Source organism: Eurytemora carolleeae, unplaced genomic scaffold, assembly GCF_000591075.1.
Source record: "Eurytemora carolleeae unplaced genomic scaffold, Eaff_2.0 scaffold372, whole genome shotgun sequence".
NCBI classification, from domain to species: Eukaryota; Metazoa; Arthropoda; class Copepoda; order Calanoida; family Temoridae; genus Eurytemora; species Eurytemora carolleeae.
The window spans coordinates 174,755-194,875 of NW_019396349.1; the positions used below are offsets into that span (position 1 = coordinate 174,755).

The 20,121-nt window shown below is 34.4% G+C and overlaps 1 protein-coding gene across 2 annotated transcripts in view; it reads right to left on the reverse strand.

Annotated features, from left to right (window-relative positions):
- Window positions 1–5,237: 5,237 nt before the first annotated feature.
- Window positions 5,238–20,121, reverse strand: part of LOC111701468 (rap guanine nucleotide exchange factor 2) — a 62,213-nt gene continuing 47,329 nt past the window's right edge. For both annotated transcript variants that reach the window (XM_023472758.1, XM_023472759.1), the window contains 10 exons: window positions 19,190–19,245; window positions 17,415–17,546; window positions 15,884–17,033; window positions 13,231–14,688; window positions 8,779–8,964; window positions 8,055–8,186; window positions 7,768–7,879; window positions 7,316–7,684; window positions 5,991–6,146; window positions 5,238–5,501 (listed from right to left, as the gene is read on the reverse strand). In XM_023472758.1, coding sequence (XP_023328526.1) covers window positions 5,473–5,501; window positions 5,991–6,146; window positions 7,316–7,684; window positions 7,768–7,879; window positions 8,055–8,186; window positions 8,779–8,964; window positions 13,231–14,688; window positions 15,884–17,033; window positions 17,415–17,546; window positions 19,190–19,245 — 3,780 coding nt within the window. In that variant the 3' untranslated portion in view covers window positions 5,238–5,472. The remainder of the gene's footprint in view (window positions 5,502–5,990; window positions 6,147–7,315; window positions 7,685–7,767; window positions 7,880–8,054; window positions 8,187–8,778; window positions 8,965–13,230; window positions 14,689–15,883; window positions 17,034–17,414; window positions 17,547–19,189; window positions 19,246–20,121) is intronic.

Consider the following 20,121-nt stretch of genomic DNA (forward strand, 5'->3'; position numbering starts at 1 on the left):
CTAAAGCTTTAAACTTTGGAAACAAAACTTTGTATTTAGTATATAATCATAACGCGCCATATTCTGAGGATATGAAGAGTGAATAACCATACCTAATATACATTTTACATTTCAGGAAAGAGTATTGAAGAAAAGTTCATACCATCAATGTAATTTTAGTAAAACAATTTCTGTAAAAATTGGCTCTAACAACAGGTTGACAAATGATGTTGTGTCATTTTGATTTTTATAGTATTTGGGTAAATTATTCGTCACTAGAAATTTATTATTAGGTCACTCGTTCTTGTATTTTTCATTCGCATATTCGACTTTTTTAGTTTGAAAGCTGATCAATTTCACTTTTATCGAATATTTGTATGTGTGTTTTTTCTACGTTGAGAGTACAAGGTCGTTGCCGCAAGCGTTTTGTTGTTTCAAACTTAGCAAGAACGGAATAAAAAGTCGTCTTACTTCAAATGTTCTTTAAGATCATCTTAAAAACTTTCATTCGAAAACAGAGTCACCCATAAAGAATGAGACTGTAAAGCTACGACCTGACCTGAAGCTCTTTAAAAATGAGGATTCCAATGTTGAATTAAATTTATTGCATTGAATAAAGGCTTCTTATGGCTTATTTAATGATTTTCGCAAGGGACGAAAAAGTTTAATGTTTCAGATATCATATACAGAGAGTCCCACGAAACATGACAGTTGCAAAACCATATGAAATTCGTCTTTGAACTTTGAATTTATTTGAAACATTCAGTCTTCAACCTACTTTTATGTGAATTATTCTTGAATCAATAACCGCGATATTCTCCTAGTCCTGCAGGTATTTCAAAATTGTGGACTACTTTTTTGTGCTGTAAATATTACCGGAGACATTTAGTCTCCGTCAAGCCAATCTCGATCATTTAACGTCCAGAATTATTTACCCGCCATCGGCACATGTAGTCGGTTAAAATGTTTCAGATGGATGAATTCCGTACAGTCGTCTCTGAACTCGCATCCTTTGTTGCTAACCCTGTAGGTAACAAACAAAACTATAAACTAAATAATTGTCCAAAGAAATGTGAAGTAAGCAAAGCATACAAAAATTGGCGATTTGGGACATGGAGGTTGAGGTTATTTCACAGGGTGTATGATTCGAAATTTCAGTAGAACATTGAAACTCTCCAATATTTTGTTTAAGCATATGCATATGCATAAGCATATGTTTGATATTCATGTGTTTGTAAAATGATAATCAACTTGTTTAATTTCAAAATTAGTCTAAATTATGGAAATAACATACATCAGTTTTATTAGGAGAAAAAGTTGAAAGATTCAACGTTATTTCTCCTTTCTTCTCAACCTCTTAGTTATGCTTTCTCTTCCTTGATCCCGTAAGCTTTAGTTCTTCTCTCTCTTCCTTGATCCTGTAAACCTTAGTTCTCCACTCTTTTCCTTGATCCTGTAAACCTTAGTTCTCCTCTCTTTTCCTTGATCCTGTAAACCTTAGTTCTCCTCTCTTTTCCTTGATCCTGTAGACTTTAGTTCTCTTCTCTCTTCATTGATCCTGTAAACCTTAGTTCTCCTCTCTTCATTGATCCTGTAAACCTTTGTTTTCCTCTCATCATCGATACTGTAAACCTTAGTTCTCCACTCTTTTCATAGATTCTGTAAACCTAATTTCTCCTCTCTCTTCATTGAGTCAGTAAATCTTAGTTTTCCTCTCTTCATCGAACCTGTAGTAAACCTTAGATCTCCTCTCTTTATAGATCCTGTAAACCTTATTTCTCCTCTCTTCATTGAGTCAGTAAACCTTATTTCTCCTCTCTTTTCATCGATCCTGTAGACTTTAGTTCTCTTCTCTCTTCATTGATCCTGTAAACCTTAGTTCTCCTCTCTTTATTGATCCTGTAAACCTTAGTTCTCCTCTCTTTATGGATACTGTAAACCTTAGTTCTCCTCTCTTTATTGATCCTGTAAACCTTAGTTCTCCTCTCTTTATAGATCCTGTAAACGTTAGTTCTTCTCTCTTCATAGATCCTGTAAACCTTAGTTCTCCTCTCTCTTCATTGATCCTGTAAACCTTAGTTCTCCTCTCTTTATAGATCCTGTAAACCTTAGTTCTCCTCTCTTTATAGATCCTGTAAACCTTAGTTCTCCTCTCTTCATCGATCCTATAAACCTTAGTTCTCCTCTCTTCATTGATCCTGTAAACCTTTGTTTTCCTCTCATCATCGATACTGTAAACCTTAGTTCTCCAAGTTAGTTCTTCTCTCTTCATTGATCCTGTAAACCTTAGTTCTCCTCTCTCTATTGATCCTGTAAACCTTTGTTCTCCTTTCTTTATTGATCCTGTAAACCTTAGTTCTCCTCTCTTTATTGATCCTTTAAACCTTAGTTCTCCTCTCTCTTCATTGATCCTGTAAACCTTAGTTCTCCTCTCTTTATTGATCCTCTTAAACGTTAGTTCTTCTTTCTTCATTGATCCTGTAAACCTTAGTTCTTTGTTCTTACTGTAACTAGTATAAATCTAGTGAATGTTTGCTTTATATACATTATGACGATATAAAAGCAGTATTGTTCATAAATATCTTATAATTAACTTGTTCAGGCTTCAAAATGTATCTATTTTACTACCCCCCCCCTCACACCCTCCATGACCTCCGTCCTATACTTTGTATGTTCTTGCATTAGTTGAGGTAAGCCTTGTCATTTATGACTGTAAAGTAAAATAAACTTTTTTACGCCATTTTGATAGCAGTTTATTAAATGCAGCCTGAGCTACGCGTGCGCGGTATTTACGCGCAGAACATAGCTGTCATGAGCATAGGCTTGCCAAGTTTTTGCTTGCATTTATAATATCCTGTAAAATACGATCAAAAGGATCATGTTTACGATAAAACCTTCGTCAATTTACACTTTACAGTTACAGTGATAGTTAGCTGTAAAAGCGTTTTCAAGCATCTAAAATTGTTTAAATAATTATGAAATAATTATTAAATAATTATTAAATAATTATTAAAGTAAGTCTTTCAATAAGTCTAAGAGCCTTAAAAGAACTTATCCCTAGCTTAAAAGAACTTATCCCTAGCTTAAAAGAACTTATCACTCGCCTAAAACCTTTGATATTTCAACCATCAGCTATACATTCCACTTGATCAACTAGTAAAACTTTGAAATATCAAAGGATTACGGCATCATGTTGCAAAGATTAAGAGATCAGAAAGTTACTGTTTAGTCCCTACAACGATATTTGTTTTCATTTGACTTACACTGGAGATAATTTACATTATTCTGAAGAATAAATTTTGAAAAATATAAAGCAACATTTTGGGCAACTGATTGCACAACAAGATTTGAAGATTCTCAATTTGGTATGGAGGTCGAAGATAGGTCAATACTTCAGATATTATTGTTTCTGGGTTCAGCTCAGTCAGGTTTTCAACGATAAGTCAGAATTTGATTTCGGAGCTGTTACGAAATTTTTGCAAATTGTTATTAATATACAACGGGACCCATAAAACTGTGGTAAAAAAATGACGACTATTAAGCAATTTTATCTGTATTTGATGTTATAAAGCAAAGCTGATTTGTAATGAACTTAAACTTAAATGTGTCCGTGTACACTTTGTTGTGATTCATGTTCACTCAACTATTTAAAATTAATAATGTGCATTACATTGGATTGTTATGGGGTCTTTTTTGTCTATATTTTCTAAACATTTACTGTTAGAGGTAAATTTGGTTTTATAGGTCCCATCTTTAGTAAATTTGATTTTATAGGCCCCACCTGTAGTAAATTTGGTTTTATAGGTCCCATCTGTAATAAATTTGGTTTTATAGGTCCCATCTGTAGTAAATTTGGTTTTATAGGTCCCATCTGTAGTAAATTTGGTTTAATAGGTCCCATCTGTAATAAATTTTGTTTTATAGGTCCCATCTGTAGTAAATTTTATTTCATAGGTCCCATCTGTAGTAAATTTGGTTTTATTATAGGTCCCATCTGTAGTAAATTTGGTTACATAGGTCCCATCTGTAGTAAATTTGGTTTTATAGGTCCCATCTGTAGTAAATTTGGTCTAATTGTCTGCAGTGTAAAAGATCACATTACAGGAAATTTTAAAGGAAATTAAAAGGTTACTTCTCCAAAACATTACTATAAAAGAGGGGCTATGTATATCCACGTACATTAAACTTCATTACAGACATTGATATCTATTTATAAAAAGAATAGATTCTACCTAAAAAATCTTAAAAAATGAAATATTATTAATAATTCAGTCCTGTAGTACTCTTATACTAAGTTAAGTTTTGTGCGAGCATAATATGAAAATGTACTAACAAAAAGAACAAATAACATTTACAACGGATTTTATGACCTTTTCCTTCCATAACATAATATTTGAGAAAATGGTGTTAAACTAGAACCTAACTAGAGTTTATTGAATATTTTAAGCTTTAGCAAATTTAACCAACTGATCATTAGCAGCATGAAATCTGGAAACCGTTAAGTTTTTTAAAAGTTTCTATTAAAATAATATTGTAATCTTTTATGAAAATTAAAAAATATAAAATGTAAAAGATATACAACAAAGCCAGAACACTTACATATTAAAACCTATTATTCAGAGGTCGTCGTATATATCAATACAATGAAGACGACTTTAGATTTAAATTTTGATTTTTTCCCATGCTTGGATGCAAATAAACATAGTAACAAAGATAATGTGTCAATTAAAATCTTCTCTTTGTTTACTTGAGACAATGTAATTTATAAAAACAACACAATCAAAGCTTAAAACAAGAAGTCGTTTTTATTGTATTGATAAAAAAGCCAACCACTGTACATAAAACAGGTCTTTTGAAATCTTCCATTAATTTCCATGTTTTTCGATACTCCCTGTTTGCAATTTTCTATATATGAGAACGGCCCAAACAATAGTTGAATGCATATTGCATACCCTCTCTTTAAGGTTTAGTTTAACCTTGTTAAAGATCCCCTTAGCGGCCTAAAACACGAGAATATATCAGCAGTTTGGCCTGTTAACTACCATGTTTACCAACTAGCGCCAGGAACCAGTGTAAGCTTTGCACAATTTATTATTTTCTTTTTAAATTGCTGATATGCCTATACGTGTATATCCTTATGCATATTGCGTATCTTGTATATATTCTTATATATGGATATTGGATCTTTTATACCTGCATACCTACAGATACTATAGTAGATTGACCGTGATCTTTTAACCCTCCAATAAACTTCAATATTTAATAATTCAATATAAATATATTGGAAAACGACATAAATTTACATAGAGACAAGTTTAGTAATTAAATTTACATAAAAATACATAAATGTAAATTGTTTATCACAGGTTTAAGGTTTCATCTCATGCTACTGGTTTAGGTTTAATATCTCCTAGTCTCAGGGTGGTATCAGGAGAAGGGTAGAGAGATTGGAATCAGGTAACAAGATTTTCTTCAGGTCCATCTTTATGATCTTCATACTGCAGACACTTGAGTCTCATCGTCTAAATTTAATGATATTAAGAACTTCGATTATGAAACAGTTATCAAGATTAACATTTTGGGTTTAAGCATTAAAACTATAAAAACCAAGTTAAAAACAGTATACACAAACTGTTAGGTAAATTGCTTTGGAAAAAATTGAGACTTTTCAAGAAATTCTGAATAACTAAATTCATTGTGGTAAAAAGTAAAGATTTTGTTATAATCTCATTTTGAAGAGAAGGCAGAAAATGCAGATTTAGGAAGGTTGGATGGATGAATGGATGAATAGATATCAAAACTTGAGAAGCGTGAATAATCTGCAGACCTAAGTCTATTCCCTGATATTCCCACTGCCTTGAAGTGGAATACTGCTTGTGCAAAACAAATTAAAGAATACAACCTCCCAGTATATATATACACAGGTTTAGGAAACACGCGGAGTCTTTCAACCCGGCACAGAGAACAGGATGAAGAGGATTTGCGGAGATTTAAAATAATTAGATCCTTACCCTCTGACTCCGGGTGGTGGTTGTAGTAGGGAGCATGGATGGGAAGATGGTTGAGCCTGGTAATTCTTGGAGCAGGGATGTGTCTAGAGTAATATCTACCCGGAGAACCTGGGCATATTGATACTGGGACAGCATGGTGCACAGATAACGGTATTCCTAAATATAAATATTTATATTTTTTTTCAAAATATGATCCAAGATTTCTGGGAATTGCAATCAGCTTCATATTAATTATTCATTAGATTAACAATGCCATGAATTAAAAGTTTGTGAGAATTTGCTAAGTGCAAGGATTTCAGGAATTTGCGTGCACAGATGCAAAAACTTGGTTAGAATAAGACCGCAAACTTTATTTTAAAAATGCGAAATATTAGTTAAAGAGCCTGGGGGTGTTTTTTTTTTAACTAATTCCGTGTTGAATACTTAGTGAAGGGGCTCTTCAAGTCCGTCTCCAACCCCCCCCCCCNCACTGTTAAACCTAGAGAAAAATGACGTTATCTTTCTTATTATTATCAGATAAAGGTTTCAAAGATACAGTTTTGAAGTTACCAAAACCTTTATTTATATATATATATATGAGATTTGGTATAAGAATCTAAGTTTTAAACAGATCTGCAAATACGCAACCAATCTGAAAAACTACGATATTACTACTACTACGATAACTTAGGTTTCCTCTTTTTATAATTTTTTATTTTTAATAGATATAAATGATAATTTAATTAAAACGTCTGAATCATGTGACCATAATTTGCACCAATAGCAGTGCAATATCATTGTCACGTGTCTCCGTCGTATCACGTGACAATGATAATGCACTGCCATTGGTGGGAGTTCTGATCACGTGATAATTATATTATCAATTATATCTATCAAAAATGAAAATTTATTCAATTCAAATACTGGTAGGAGCAAGCCTAAGTTATTAAGGCTTACCAGTCCCTTTAAGTTAATTAGGACGATCGTAAAATATTTTGTACAAAAACACATTCACAAGTTTCACCAACCATAAGCTTTAGAAATCCGGGAAATTAAAACCAAGACGAAAGGGTTTAAGAATTAAATAATTTAGAAAGTGAGAACAATAAACATAATGTATACAACAAATGTATCCAAGATAAACGTCAACGCTTTTTGGCAGCATGGATATAATTAGATCAAATAATAAGCTTTAAAACAACTTTGAAAAAGTTGAAATTACGTATATTATAGAATTTGACATGAAAGATATGAAGACAGGAAGTTAGAAGGAAGTAGAGTATCTGAGTAGACGGATGTATTGTATAAAGATATAAACACTTGTATTGTTCATAAAGGATATTTACCATGGTTATGTTGTTGTCTATGGTAGTGTTGATGGTATCTCCTGCGGTTTTGAAGCTGAGGAGACTCACTTTGGTTCCGCTCCAGTCTCTCCTTCTCCGTACTGAAACCACTATCGGACGAGGTTATGGAGCCAATGGAGTTCTGAACCTTCCGCACTTTGGTCTTACTCACGTTACGCTCCTTTGGCCTCCCTGACACAGAGCTGGATTCGGAGGTTAGATTGACCGGGGTTGGTTGCTCCACCCTTTCAGGTTTAGGTTGGCTAGGACTGGGTTGATCTCTCTCAACTCCGGGATGAGATTTATGTCTAGGTTTTGTCTGCTCGGATAGAGCGAGTAGTTTCTTAACCGCCTGAGGACTGGCAGCTCCTAAAATTATATTTCGTGTGTGAAATAGTTCCATGAATAAATTTAACCAACCAACATGAGAGAACATGGTAAGTAAAACTTACCAAACTTCTGTGAAGAGATCATTAAGTTTCTCCGATCTTCTGAATTATGTGACGGAGTAGAAGAGTTACTACTAGCAGCAGAAGGAGAAGGACTGGAGGTCCGTTTACGAATCTAGAAATATAAAAAAAAATGGTCAAAAAAATTGAAACTCGCAGCAGAATTTCACTAAATATATTATGTTTTTTTTTTTTAAATTTAATGTTTGGATTTGTTGTTTGGACCATGTAAATTGTTAATTCCAAGACGAATTCAATTAAAAGTTGAAAACAAATGAAGAAGCGTTTACCAGAACTGTTTGATGTTGATGCATTCCAGCCTGGGGAGGTTCACATTCAAGAGACATCTTGTGGAGTTCATCCTCGTCCGTGATCACCTTCATTGACTTGAGGTAGGCCTTCACCCTCCTCACCATCTGGGCCTGGGTAGACAAAAATATGTTCAAGAATATCCATATCGGGATCATGTACGACCAAATGAATAATGATGTAAAAATGAATAATTTATGTAAAAGTGTGCCGAAGAAGATGATAAAAGAATTACGTAAGAAACCAGCGCAGCGTTCCCTTTTAGGGAACATTGTGGACGTTGATATTAACTAATGTTTAAATCTGCAAGCTCCATATATGGTGAAAACTAGTATATCCAACAAAAGGCAGACCTGAAGAAAATTTAAACCACAGGGTTCTTTTAACCAACTTAATATTTGACTTGTAAAACTCTACTAAAAATTGAAAAATCTGAGGTTTTTGCAAGATCAAGGATTAACGCTATTTTAATGTGGTACTTTCTGTTTTTTCTTTTTTTCAAAAAGCTATGAGCTAATGACTATTGAGCTGTTGAAGTAATTTTCGTGTTTAGCTTTCGGCTTTCCAAGTAAATATTTCTCCAAGTCAGAGAAGTGCAGGAACTACGTACTGCGACTTAAGAAAAATTTAAAAGTCACTTCTCAGTTACTCTCCTATGGTTAAGATTTGGATCAAAATTTAAGGTAAAACATCTATTATTTTTACCTCTTCGAACATTCGTTTAGGATTCGGGATTCCGGCAACCTTTTTCCTTCCTCTTCTTGACGCCAGGTGTTGACCAGTAGTCAGCTGATTCATGGCAACCATTGCTGTTGAAGGTTGTTGTCCTCCTAGCTCTAGCATTGAGAACAGATCCAAGGGAACAGAACACATATTCGTCAAGGTTCGAACCTGAACATGATCATTTTATAAGTTTTTGCATGGTTTTCAGACAAAACACATAATTAGTCGGTATTGCAGAAAAAAAACTTAAAGCTTGAGTTTAAGAAAGAAACCGAACCCTGGGCTTTGCATGCTAAATTATTTTATAAGGAGCTAAAGAATTAATTGCCCATTTTTCACATTTTCTAACGGGGGTACAGAATTTTTCAATTTTTAATGCACATTACACATAAAAAATTCTTATAAATATATTTTTGCATAGCTAAAGATAGGTTTTTTCCCGGTATATTTAAACTATGCACTTGATGCACTATTGCCTAGATTCTAGCACTTTATGGAATCTGTAGAGACTAGATGCAACTATGCAGTGTATTTTTGACAGGTTGCATGCCTGCAAATCAAGTACTTTTATTAAATTCAGTAATGTATATTTACTTTTCTGACATCAGGAGATACATTAAAAAAGTACGTACTCTACATTTAATGGAAATATCTAATATAAAGCTATTTGTCAATTTCAATTTAAAAAAAAAACATTTCATCAATCATGAAAGGCAAAGTTCAAACTACTTGCAAAGTTTATGTAATCTATTTTTAATTTTACTAAAGTAAACTAGATTAATTTGTAAATTTAGCACTACATACAATAAAAAGATATTTAACTAAAAAAATTGTAAATTGCATCATGTGACCTAAATTAAACACACATGTGGCGAACTCATAGAGATTATGATTAAGATTATTTCTTTTTAACTTTCTTGATTCTTTTATTTTACCCTCCAAAAAAAATGTATTTTGAGCCTTAATAACACCCAGAGGCGTATTCATGGGGGGGGGGGTTGCTGTGGGTGCTCAGTCCCCCCTGTATCAGTAAAATCTAGAATTTCCAGGGGTTTTTAGTCCACAATAGGTGCTGAGCCTCCCCCTTGACAAAAAAATGTGAGCCTCCGTCTTGAAAAATTCCTGAATACGCCCCTGATAACACCCCGATCTTCTAAATTATTCTGAAGAGGGAAGAACAAAATTGTTGGTTGTTAAAATAAAATAATTTTTAAACCATATTTTGACATCAAGTGCACGCCTTGTTTGATAGTATGAAAATTGTCTAACGAACACAGGGAATAAACGTTGGTTTAATTCAGAACAGTAAATTTTATTATTAAATATTGATTATTGAATCCTATATTATACAATTTTACATTTTGTTCTGATATTGTAAAGATTCTTTAAGATTCTGGAAAAGGGAAGATATACTTATTTGAGGATTGCCTGTGTGCTTTTAATACCAAAAAGACCATAAAGATAGGATTATTATTTTGGTTTAATTACATTTTCCCGCCAATTGGAATTGGGTTATTTTTTCCGTCAAAGTTTTTTAAATTGTTACACCACACTTTAACTTTGTTGAAATTGACAACAGTACAAAAAACATATTTCAGTGAAAAATCACTTGATCGCAACGGAATATTTAGGAAAGTCAATATTTTTTTTATGTCCTATACAGTATTCAGGGCCGTTACTGAGGGGGCGCCCCCCCCCCCCTGTTGGAAATCGAAAACTATTATTAACTTGACTTGAAACCTGGTGGTCCATATTCAGCAGTGTGAACTATTAACTTGAGTCTAAAAGTCAACTTTCTCTTCCAGAGTTTTCTGGTTATCACTGTATTTCATTTATTCAATTATTTAACAATATCTGCCCTGATTCATTTTGCAAATCTTAAACTAGTTTTTTCTAGTTTTTTACATATGTGTTTTATATTATATAAATAAAAACATTATTTGTTTCCAGATATCATTGTTCATTTAAAATGCTGTGTTGATGACATTTCAATGATATGAAATTAACCAATGAAAAGGATTGAAGTTAACCAATGAAAAAGATTGAAACACTTCACGAATATAAGGTAAAAAAGTTAAAGATAGATAGATAAAACCAGAGATAATACTTTGATTGCCAAGGACAAGATGGGTTTGTATTCTGATTATCCGGACGAATAAGTTGGTGACCATACCACTAGATTGTGGTTGGAATATATACCATAGAGACGGATCCTCCCAACCCAGGGGTCATTAAAAATGATAAATTTAAACTATTTCCTATTTCATATGTTCTTATTCTACATTGCAAAAAGATATAAAATTCCCAACGGTACCTTTTTTAGCTTTGTCTGATCAAATATGGATTAGATATCAATGTTTATGATTTTGAAAAGAAATTATTTTCCATAATGGTTCTCTATACTTGCGCATTTCTACTGGAGAAAATCCTACAGGAATTATCAGAATTAAACACTGTTAAACCTAGAGAAAAATGACGTTATCTTTCTTATTATTATCAGATAAAGGTTTCAAAGATACAGTTTTGAATCGGGAATTGCTCTCTTAGAATGCAAAAATAATGTACTTTAAATCCTAACGTTTCATGAGCGATTGCCAATACACATTAACTTTTATTAAAATTATCCTTTTGACTAAATAAACATATTTTATTATGCTTTAGTTCAGCTTCCGGTAGATATTGTATGTATGTATATAAATACCCCCCCTTTACAAACATGTTCTCGAGCAAACAGGAAGTAAACGTTTGAATTTAGAAGTCTGTTTAATGTTTCCTGTATTTCATGCAAAAGGAGAACCATTTATATCCAGTTTATCTTGGGTTTTGTATATCCTATGTTTCATGTATATCCAGTTTATCTTGGGTTTTGTATATCCTATGTTTTTAAGTATAGCCAGTGTATCTTGGGTTTTGTATATCGGATGTTTTCTTTATATCCTCGGTAGTTTGTATATCCAGTATCCAGTGTTTTTGTGCCATATAAAATCTGTGTATCCTATATATCCAGTGTGTCTTTTGGGTTCTGTATTTCCTTTGTGTCCTGTATATGAAGTGTATTTTGTGTCTGTAAATCGTATACAATCTGTTTATCTTTTGCGTTTTCTGTATCCTGAGCATTCTCTGTATCCTGTGTACTCCCTGTATCCTCTGTATTCCCTGTATTCTCTGTATTCCCTGTATCCTCTGTATTCCCTTTATCCTCTGTATTCCCTGTATCCTCTGTACTCCCTGTATCCTCTGTATTCCCTGTATCCTCTGTACTCCCTGTATCCTCTGTATTCCCTGTATTCCCTGTATCCTCTGTATTCCCTGTATCCTCTGTATTCCCTGTGTCCTCTGTATTCCCTGTATTCTCTGTAATCCCTGTATCCTCTGTACTCCCTGTATCCTCTGTATTCCCTTTATCCTCTGTATTCCCTGTATTCTCTGTATTCCCTTTATCCTCTGTACTCCCTGTATCCTCTGTATTCCCTGTATTCCCTGTATCCTCTGTATTCCCTGTATCCTCTGTATTCCCTGTTTTCTCTGTATCCTCTGTATTCCCTGTATCCTCTGTATTCCCTGTATCCTGTGTATCCTGGATATGGTATGTAACTCTGGTTGACCATGAAACATCTTTATATGTTCTGAACCCAGGCTATAAACATTGAACCTGACCTTATGTTCACCCCTTCCAACATGCGTACTGCGTAGCCGCTCATACGCAAATTTTTTGCTTGCCTAGCATTCTGAGAGGTAATTACCAACATTCTGAAATGATGGGGGGGGGGTAATTGTTAGAATTAGGACAAGCATGGTAAAAACTTTCTTCCCTCGCCATTTTATAGTTAAAGTTATAATTTCACCCAAATTGAATAGCCCATGGTTTAAGAGCTTCATATTTGCATTCAGTTTCTTGCTTTGTTCATGGTTTAAAAGGCCATGCTTAAGGTTCAAAATACCAATTAAATAACAAGAGTTAATTTATCAGACTACATCAGGCAGTTCAAGGCACAAAGGGGAGAGGAGGGGGGGGGATGACTCAATAGTCAATACAAGACTAAAACTAATCGATTCCAATCATATAACGTTGTAACCAACGTAAAAACCGTGGGATACAGTTAAACTTTATAAGCTAGCGGCAAAGGAATAAGGCCCCCCGTAGGTCATTTAGTCAACTATACATCTTAAAATTAATTTAAAATTATATATTTCAGCCCCAAGGCCTACACCACCAAACTGCTAGGTATAATACAATCAGTATAGTCGGAATTAATATTGTTGGATTGAAGTACCAGTTCTCTAGTTCTCTGTGATAATTTTTTTCGTCACGATTATCATTATATAAACAATTCTAATTATAAAACCATTACACAAAAGAATACAGAAATAAACATGGATCTGAAAAGACGACATTACGGAGCTGAAATTAGGAAATAATTTTGCGATAAATACCTCTTTTGCAATCATCCGCATCTTCTCAAAGTTGACTAGGCCGTCCACCTTGCTGTGGTTCCCCAGGTGGATAAAGGTCAGATCCTTCTTCACGACCGGATAGAACGGGATGATGGGAGGCTGGACGTTCTCCGAGTTTACAAGGTTCCTGTACCTGCTCATGTTCCTGGAGGGGTCCATCAGCTGCTGCATCTCGGTAAATAGTCTTTGATATTTTGAGGGAAGTTTCTCCCAGGTTGATTTAAGCCTGGAGACGGAACCGTGACCCAGGCCGGAGATAATAGCGAACATGGAATTGAAATTCTGAGTTTCTTTGCACTGTCGAGCTATTTTTATAAATTGTTTTATTACCCGCATACGTTTATGAATGGATGGTTCGGAGACTATTTCAGAAACAATCCACATCATTTCACGGTTGACAAGAGCACTGAACGTAGTTAGGTTCGGTGTTCCATACTTGGATTTAATTTCAAACAAATCCTCGACGTATTCCGTCGCTTCAATCTGTCGGAATATGGTAAAATCCTCGACCATGAGCTGGGTTGAAACCTCAACAGGGTTCAGCTGAAGCATGGTTACATTTGCCTCCTTGAGTAGATCCTGGGCGCACTCGTCTGGGAGCAGAGCTTCAGATTCATGAACATTCTTGATATAATATCTGCTCGCTAGACCGATTCTCTCTGCTAGGTTCTTCAGCTGGTCAGGAAGGGTTCTTTGCTTTATAAAACCTCCTTCAGCAACACTAACCTCACATAGAGTAAAGTTAGTGCTAGGCTCCGTGATACCAAACTCCTGTAGAGAAAGCATCACTACTTCATGAGCACTTGTCTCCTTGTGTATGAGAAGATATTTAAAGGTTTGGTCTGCCTTGTAAACCTTGAGAACATGCTCCGGATACTCTGATCTATCCTCAGCACTGGTATCTCTGTGCTCCAGGTCGGATTTCAGGTTATTTACGGGGAACATACCGGCATTAGAGTTACAGGTTGATCCACCCGCCAGACTAATCTCCTCTACTAAACAACTCTCATGAGGATTCAAACTTTTCGGTTTACTCAGGAATTTGTGAAACGCGCGGTTCAGGAGTTGTTTAGAGCTAAGAGCTAGAAACCGTCCTCCAGCTCCTGATCCGTTCATCCCAACATACAACTCCTTCTTAGACTTATATACCGGGGCCGAGATATCATTGGTGTGTCCGTAGTTCTCCGAGGGTAGAGAACCATCTACACTAGACTCCAGTAGGATACTGTTTGCATATCTCCTGTTCCTCCCTGTCTTGATTGTATCCTCGGAGTTGATCATATCCTGGTATGCCAGGAGATTACTCTTCACTGTAATACTAAGATGGCAAACCCCCCGGAGTATCTCCGTGGCTCGACTGTACTTGATACTGTGTTCAAAACTCTGTCCGTTCACTTCCAGGATGTGATCTCCTTTCTTTAATCCGATCTCTTCAGCCTAAATAGGAATTCATTAATTTTTATGTTCGATTGTTTCGAGGTTTGTGAACATAGGTATAAAGTTCACTTATAAAAAAGTGAAAGAGTTAATGCATAATTATGTTTTGTTGTTTATAAATGTGCAGATAGGAGAGGGGGCCTTCCATATGATTAAGCCCCCTTAACCTTATTAAGATATGAATAAATTGAAAATGAATAGATTTATAGAATATGGCTGATTATAATAAGTCTGCAGGTTTAATATATGTATGAAGTAAGGATAAGGGTGGGTCCGGTTTATATTCTAGATTAACGATACTACTGAGTTGACCATGAATACAATATATAATTCTTAGATACTCTCAATACATTCCTATATTTAGATATATATATATAGAGAGAGAGTTTTGAGTTGAGATTTAATGTAACAGATGTTATTTACTCTCATAATTTACGTTGCTTTGAGAGTAATTGGGTAAAAAAATAAACTAAAAACCGAATTAATGAAAAGTTTGAGAAAAATGGCTGGTTTTGAAGATAAATGCAGGATAAAATAATTCTAATGTATCCTTGTAATTGAATGACCAAGGAGTTCTATAGAACTGTAGAACCGGGCGGGTTGGGTTGGTTTTCAAATTCTGCATTTCATTGAGAACTATTTTCTTTGTTTTAAACTTGTGGAGAAGGAAACGTTTCTTAAATTGGTATTTAATTCTAAACTCTGCAAAATAAAGGTTGAGATTTAATTCTAAACTCTGCTAAATAAAGGTTGAAATTTAATTCTAAACTCTGATAATAAAGGTGAAGTGAACAATTTCAATATGGACTTTTATACGAAAGAAAAAGTAGCTGTTTTTTCAAAATCTTTATATGATGTCTAGAACCTAATAATAAAACGGAATTATTGCATACAATTCAACTTTTCTTATCCCTTTATCTTTCCAACCTGATGGTGTAAACCTTTGATATTTAAATAAGTTTATCATAACATAACAACATAATTCATGGTTTGAAATATTAAAGGTCTAGGACATTGAGTTACAAAGATATAGGGATTTGAAAATTAGAGTTTTAGGCAAAAATTCAGATAGTGATTTAATACTATCATTTCGAAACTAGGAAATATTTTCCTATTTACATAAGATTGTAAAAATGTAATTATGACCATAAAAATTAATTTGAAATATAGAGTTGTAAAGAATGGGTTGGGTTACCTTTGATCCCGGTTCAACTTTAGAGATAAAGATTCCAAAACCTTTCTCGTATCCACCAACAATATAGAACTGTAAAGCTTCCTCGCGAGACGAGCGAGTCAGAGTAACCGTTCTTTTCCGAGCTTTCGCTGTGCAGGCGAAATTCAGCATTCTCAGTTGCCCCAACATTTTGCATTTCTCTAGTTCGGCTTCAAACCGTTCCAGGAAAGCCATCATCTTGGGGTCGGTTTCAAAGTCTGTGAAATGATTGTTAACCCAGAGAAGGAGAACCCGTGTAACCTTGTCCCGGAGAGATTGGTCCGCGAACCATTCCAGTAACTGGTTCGCAACTATCACTGATTCTTCTACAAAGGTTCGATGGGTAAGGAGAAAATCTTCTATGTACGTGGGATCAATAGTTGAGTTATCTTCAACTAGTTGGGTCATTAGTCTTTCAGGAATTCCTCTGATCACAATGTGACCTTTTCTTATACCATTGTCAAGAGATCTATGCTCCGTGATCAGGACAACTTCTCCGTCCTTCTCATGTCTCTTTTGATTCTCCTCTCCCTGATGGAGTATCCTGTAATAATCTGTCTGTGTTATACAAACAAACTGACAGTCGTCACATTTAGTTCTCATCATTCCTGAATGATAAAGTTTATCCATGGTCGGTGTAATACCGAAACTATCTCCTAGGTTTAGTTGTCTAATCTCTCTATCACTAGTTTCTATCTCAACCTGTCCATTGATTATAACAGACCAGGAGTCAAGTTCCTCTCCGTCCGTCATAACTATAGTTCCTGATTTTTCCACAACCGCAAACACCATGGTTGCGACCAGGGCTCGTCTTACAGAGAGAGTCATATTTGTAAACGCGTTTAGATGTTGAGTAAACTCTAGAAGAATCTCAATATCATCCTCGTTTCTATCCGAGGGATCTTTCTCCAGGCAGTCCCTCACTGCATCCCTCACTGTCAGATTTCCAATGGACTCGGATAAATCCTCCTCCTCGTCGGAGTCCACGACGGACTCCATCAGCCCAGAGAGATCCACCTCCTCTGTCTCTACGGAGCTCTGCATGCTGTGCATGGTATCGGAGCCGCTGTAGGCGGAGCTGGAGTCACTAGAACCTCTCATAGACTTGTAGGCGGAGTCATTGTGATAATCCCTAACAACATCGAACAATAAATTATTAATGCAAATGATTAGGTTAAAAAGAAAACGCCCGTTTTAATAAAACCATGGTCGGAAGTGTCGTAATTTCCGTAATTACAAGGAGCTTGTAAACAAATAAATCAATTGAGCTGGTTCCTCAATGAATGAAAAATGCAAAACTAAAGTCTAAATTAGTTTTGAGAAAAAGCGTGAAGTGTGTATACTGTATGTATAGTTTTAAATTGCATAGTTGAAGTATAAAGTAAACCACCCTAAATACAGGCACGCCCAATTTACACCTTAAGGTTATTTCTTTATCTTTTTATAATTCTCAATTTATAAAACAAAATAATCGGTGAAAAAAATCTGATTTTTAATGAAATGTTTGTTGTTCCTGTTGGATCTATGATGATCTATGAAGATATCGTTCCCGTTACCCCCGCCGCCAGTGTAGGACTCGTCCACGCTGTGTTCAACGTAGTTCTGGTTCAGCTTCCTCATCCCTGGATCCGACACTATCTCCGTCCTTCACAAAGAAAACCAATCTTCAACCAAAGTTCTCAAGATACCAAAGGTTAAAGGCATTAATTATTAGTTAACATTCTTATTACTTCCTCCCAGTGGTTCCAAGAGTGTCCCATTACAACAAAAGTATGTTACTGAAATTGAAGTATAAGTGTTTTGTAATCCTGTACTTGAGTTGAGGTTTTACTGGACGTAAGTATAGAAATCTAACCCTGAGCTAAGTCTTACTGGTTTTAACTACAGACACTGATCAGTGTTTACAGTTATGAAATACTAATTGAATTTGAAATTATTCCAAGATGAGATGGGCTGATTGAAACCTAATCACTATTATATTCTAATCTTGGATCATTAGATTACAACAGTATAGAATACAGATGTATGATTGCATAAATACAAGATATCCAGCTAGTTCAAGCCATTTCAAGCTATTAGATACTTTGTAGTCATCATTCAATACAGAATATGTACACTGTACAGGGTGTTTCAGAATGCTAACTCAGGTCTTTATTAAAAAAGTTGAATTGACAAGTTTAATATTTTTGTGTTAAAAAGTGTCTGTATAGTTTTAGACGAAGAGGAGACAGTTCTGCTCGTCTTTACGAACATAAATTCTTTAACGCCACAATATGTTCTATGAACCTTGAAAAAAAATACAATTTATTAACAAAAATTAAAAATTTTTAGACACCCAATGTCTGTGTTAACAATCACAAACTCTTTTTTGTTAATATTGTTAAGTTTAGCTTTTTCTAAATCTTGATTGAGCTTTGTAATAACAAAAGACTAGTTTTTAATTCTAAATTTTACAAGGATGATTCATCACTTTTAATACTTGTTGACAAATCATATCATTGTGTGAAAAATGTTATAAATTGTTTGGAGTGGAAATTCACTGAACCCTAAACACTGAACACTGAACACTGAATACTAAACACTGAACACTGAACACTGAACACTAAACAGTGAACATTGAACACTAAAACGCTAAACCGAGAACATTGATCACTAAATACAAAACACTGAACACCATGGAACACACCTTTATCATCGATTCTATAATTTGAGCAGATTTTTTCATCCTGTAGTATATGATGAGCCTTCAACTTTGTATATTTTAATATTGATGGTGTTTAATGATAAGAGGACGTGAGGTGTGTTGTCAGGGTGTAACTTGTGATAATATTATCTATTCACTAGAGCTGCTCTATAGTATATACTCGGATAAGATGAGATGGGTTTAGATACGGTCTATAGATAACATACTTTAAACCACATGTGATATCTGGGGGGTTTATGGTGGGTAATATTCTTTATTGCTATTATTAGGTTCGCAAAAAAAAGTAATAGGGATTTTAATAATAGAAAATACTCAACGGAATTGAGTCTTTATCACAAACTTAAATCTAATCCATATAACTGTGCAAAGTGCCGGTGTTAAACTTTTTTATTTCAAACTTATGTAGATTCTTTAATATAACAGAATTCATAGTTTATGGTTTGAAATATCAAAGGTCTAAGACATTGGGTTGCAAGAATAAACATCCGAGTTTGTGGCAAATCTTAATTCCTTTCGGCATATCAGAGATATTTCAAATACTATTTGAGAAATGATGATTTAAAGTTTTATGTCAAGATTGGTTCCTAGTTGTCATATCATCAATAATATTTACTCCTTTTCTCCCGTCTACATAATCAATCTAAACAAAATATTAATCATAAAAATAAATATTCGTTTATGGCATTAAACTTTAGATTAAAGGGACAGTAAAGGAAAAATGAAAGGGGGTTTAGGCTGAAAGCCAATCACTTTAGCTCTTGATCGCGACCCATGAAAGTTTTATCTGATCTCGAGAAACTGATATAAAACTGTGTTAAAATTATACGAAAATTCATATATGTAAAATTGTGAAAATCTAAAACTTAAATCACGTGACCAGAACAATCACCAATGGCAGAGCAGTATACTGGTCACGTGTCTCCGCCTGTATCACTTGACCTCTTTACTGCACTGCCATTGGTGGAATTTCTGGTCAAGTAATACGGACGTAAAAATAATATTATGAATGAAATCTATTGAAAATAGAAACAACAAAAATATAAAACTAAACCTAAATTACAATTAGCTTTCTCTGGGATATCATCGTTTTCAGATTGGTTGCTTATTTGCTGAATATGATCTGTTTAAACCTACTACTTTTATACAAAATTGTATATATATTAATTTTCGTATAGATTTGACACAGTTTTATATCAGTTTCTCGAGAGAGGATCATCAGATATGACTTTCATGGGTCGAGATCAAGATCTAAAGTGATTAGCTATCAGCCTATACCCCCTTTCATTTTTCCTTTACTGTCCCTTTAAGTTGGCCATTATAATCACATACTTTTATTCTGAAAAGCAAATGAATTCAAACAACAAATATAATGATTTTAATTCAGAATCAGAAAGAATATAAAAATACAGAATATTCTTGATGTATTTATCGGTGTAAAAGAACTGATTACTCACTTCTAACTCTAATTTCTAATCTCTATATCGTTGCCACCTGATGGTGTAAACCTTTAAAATCT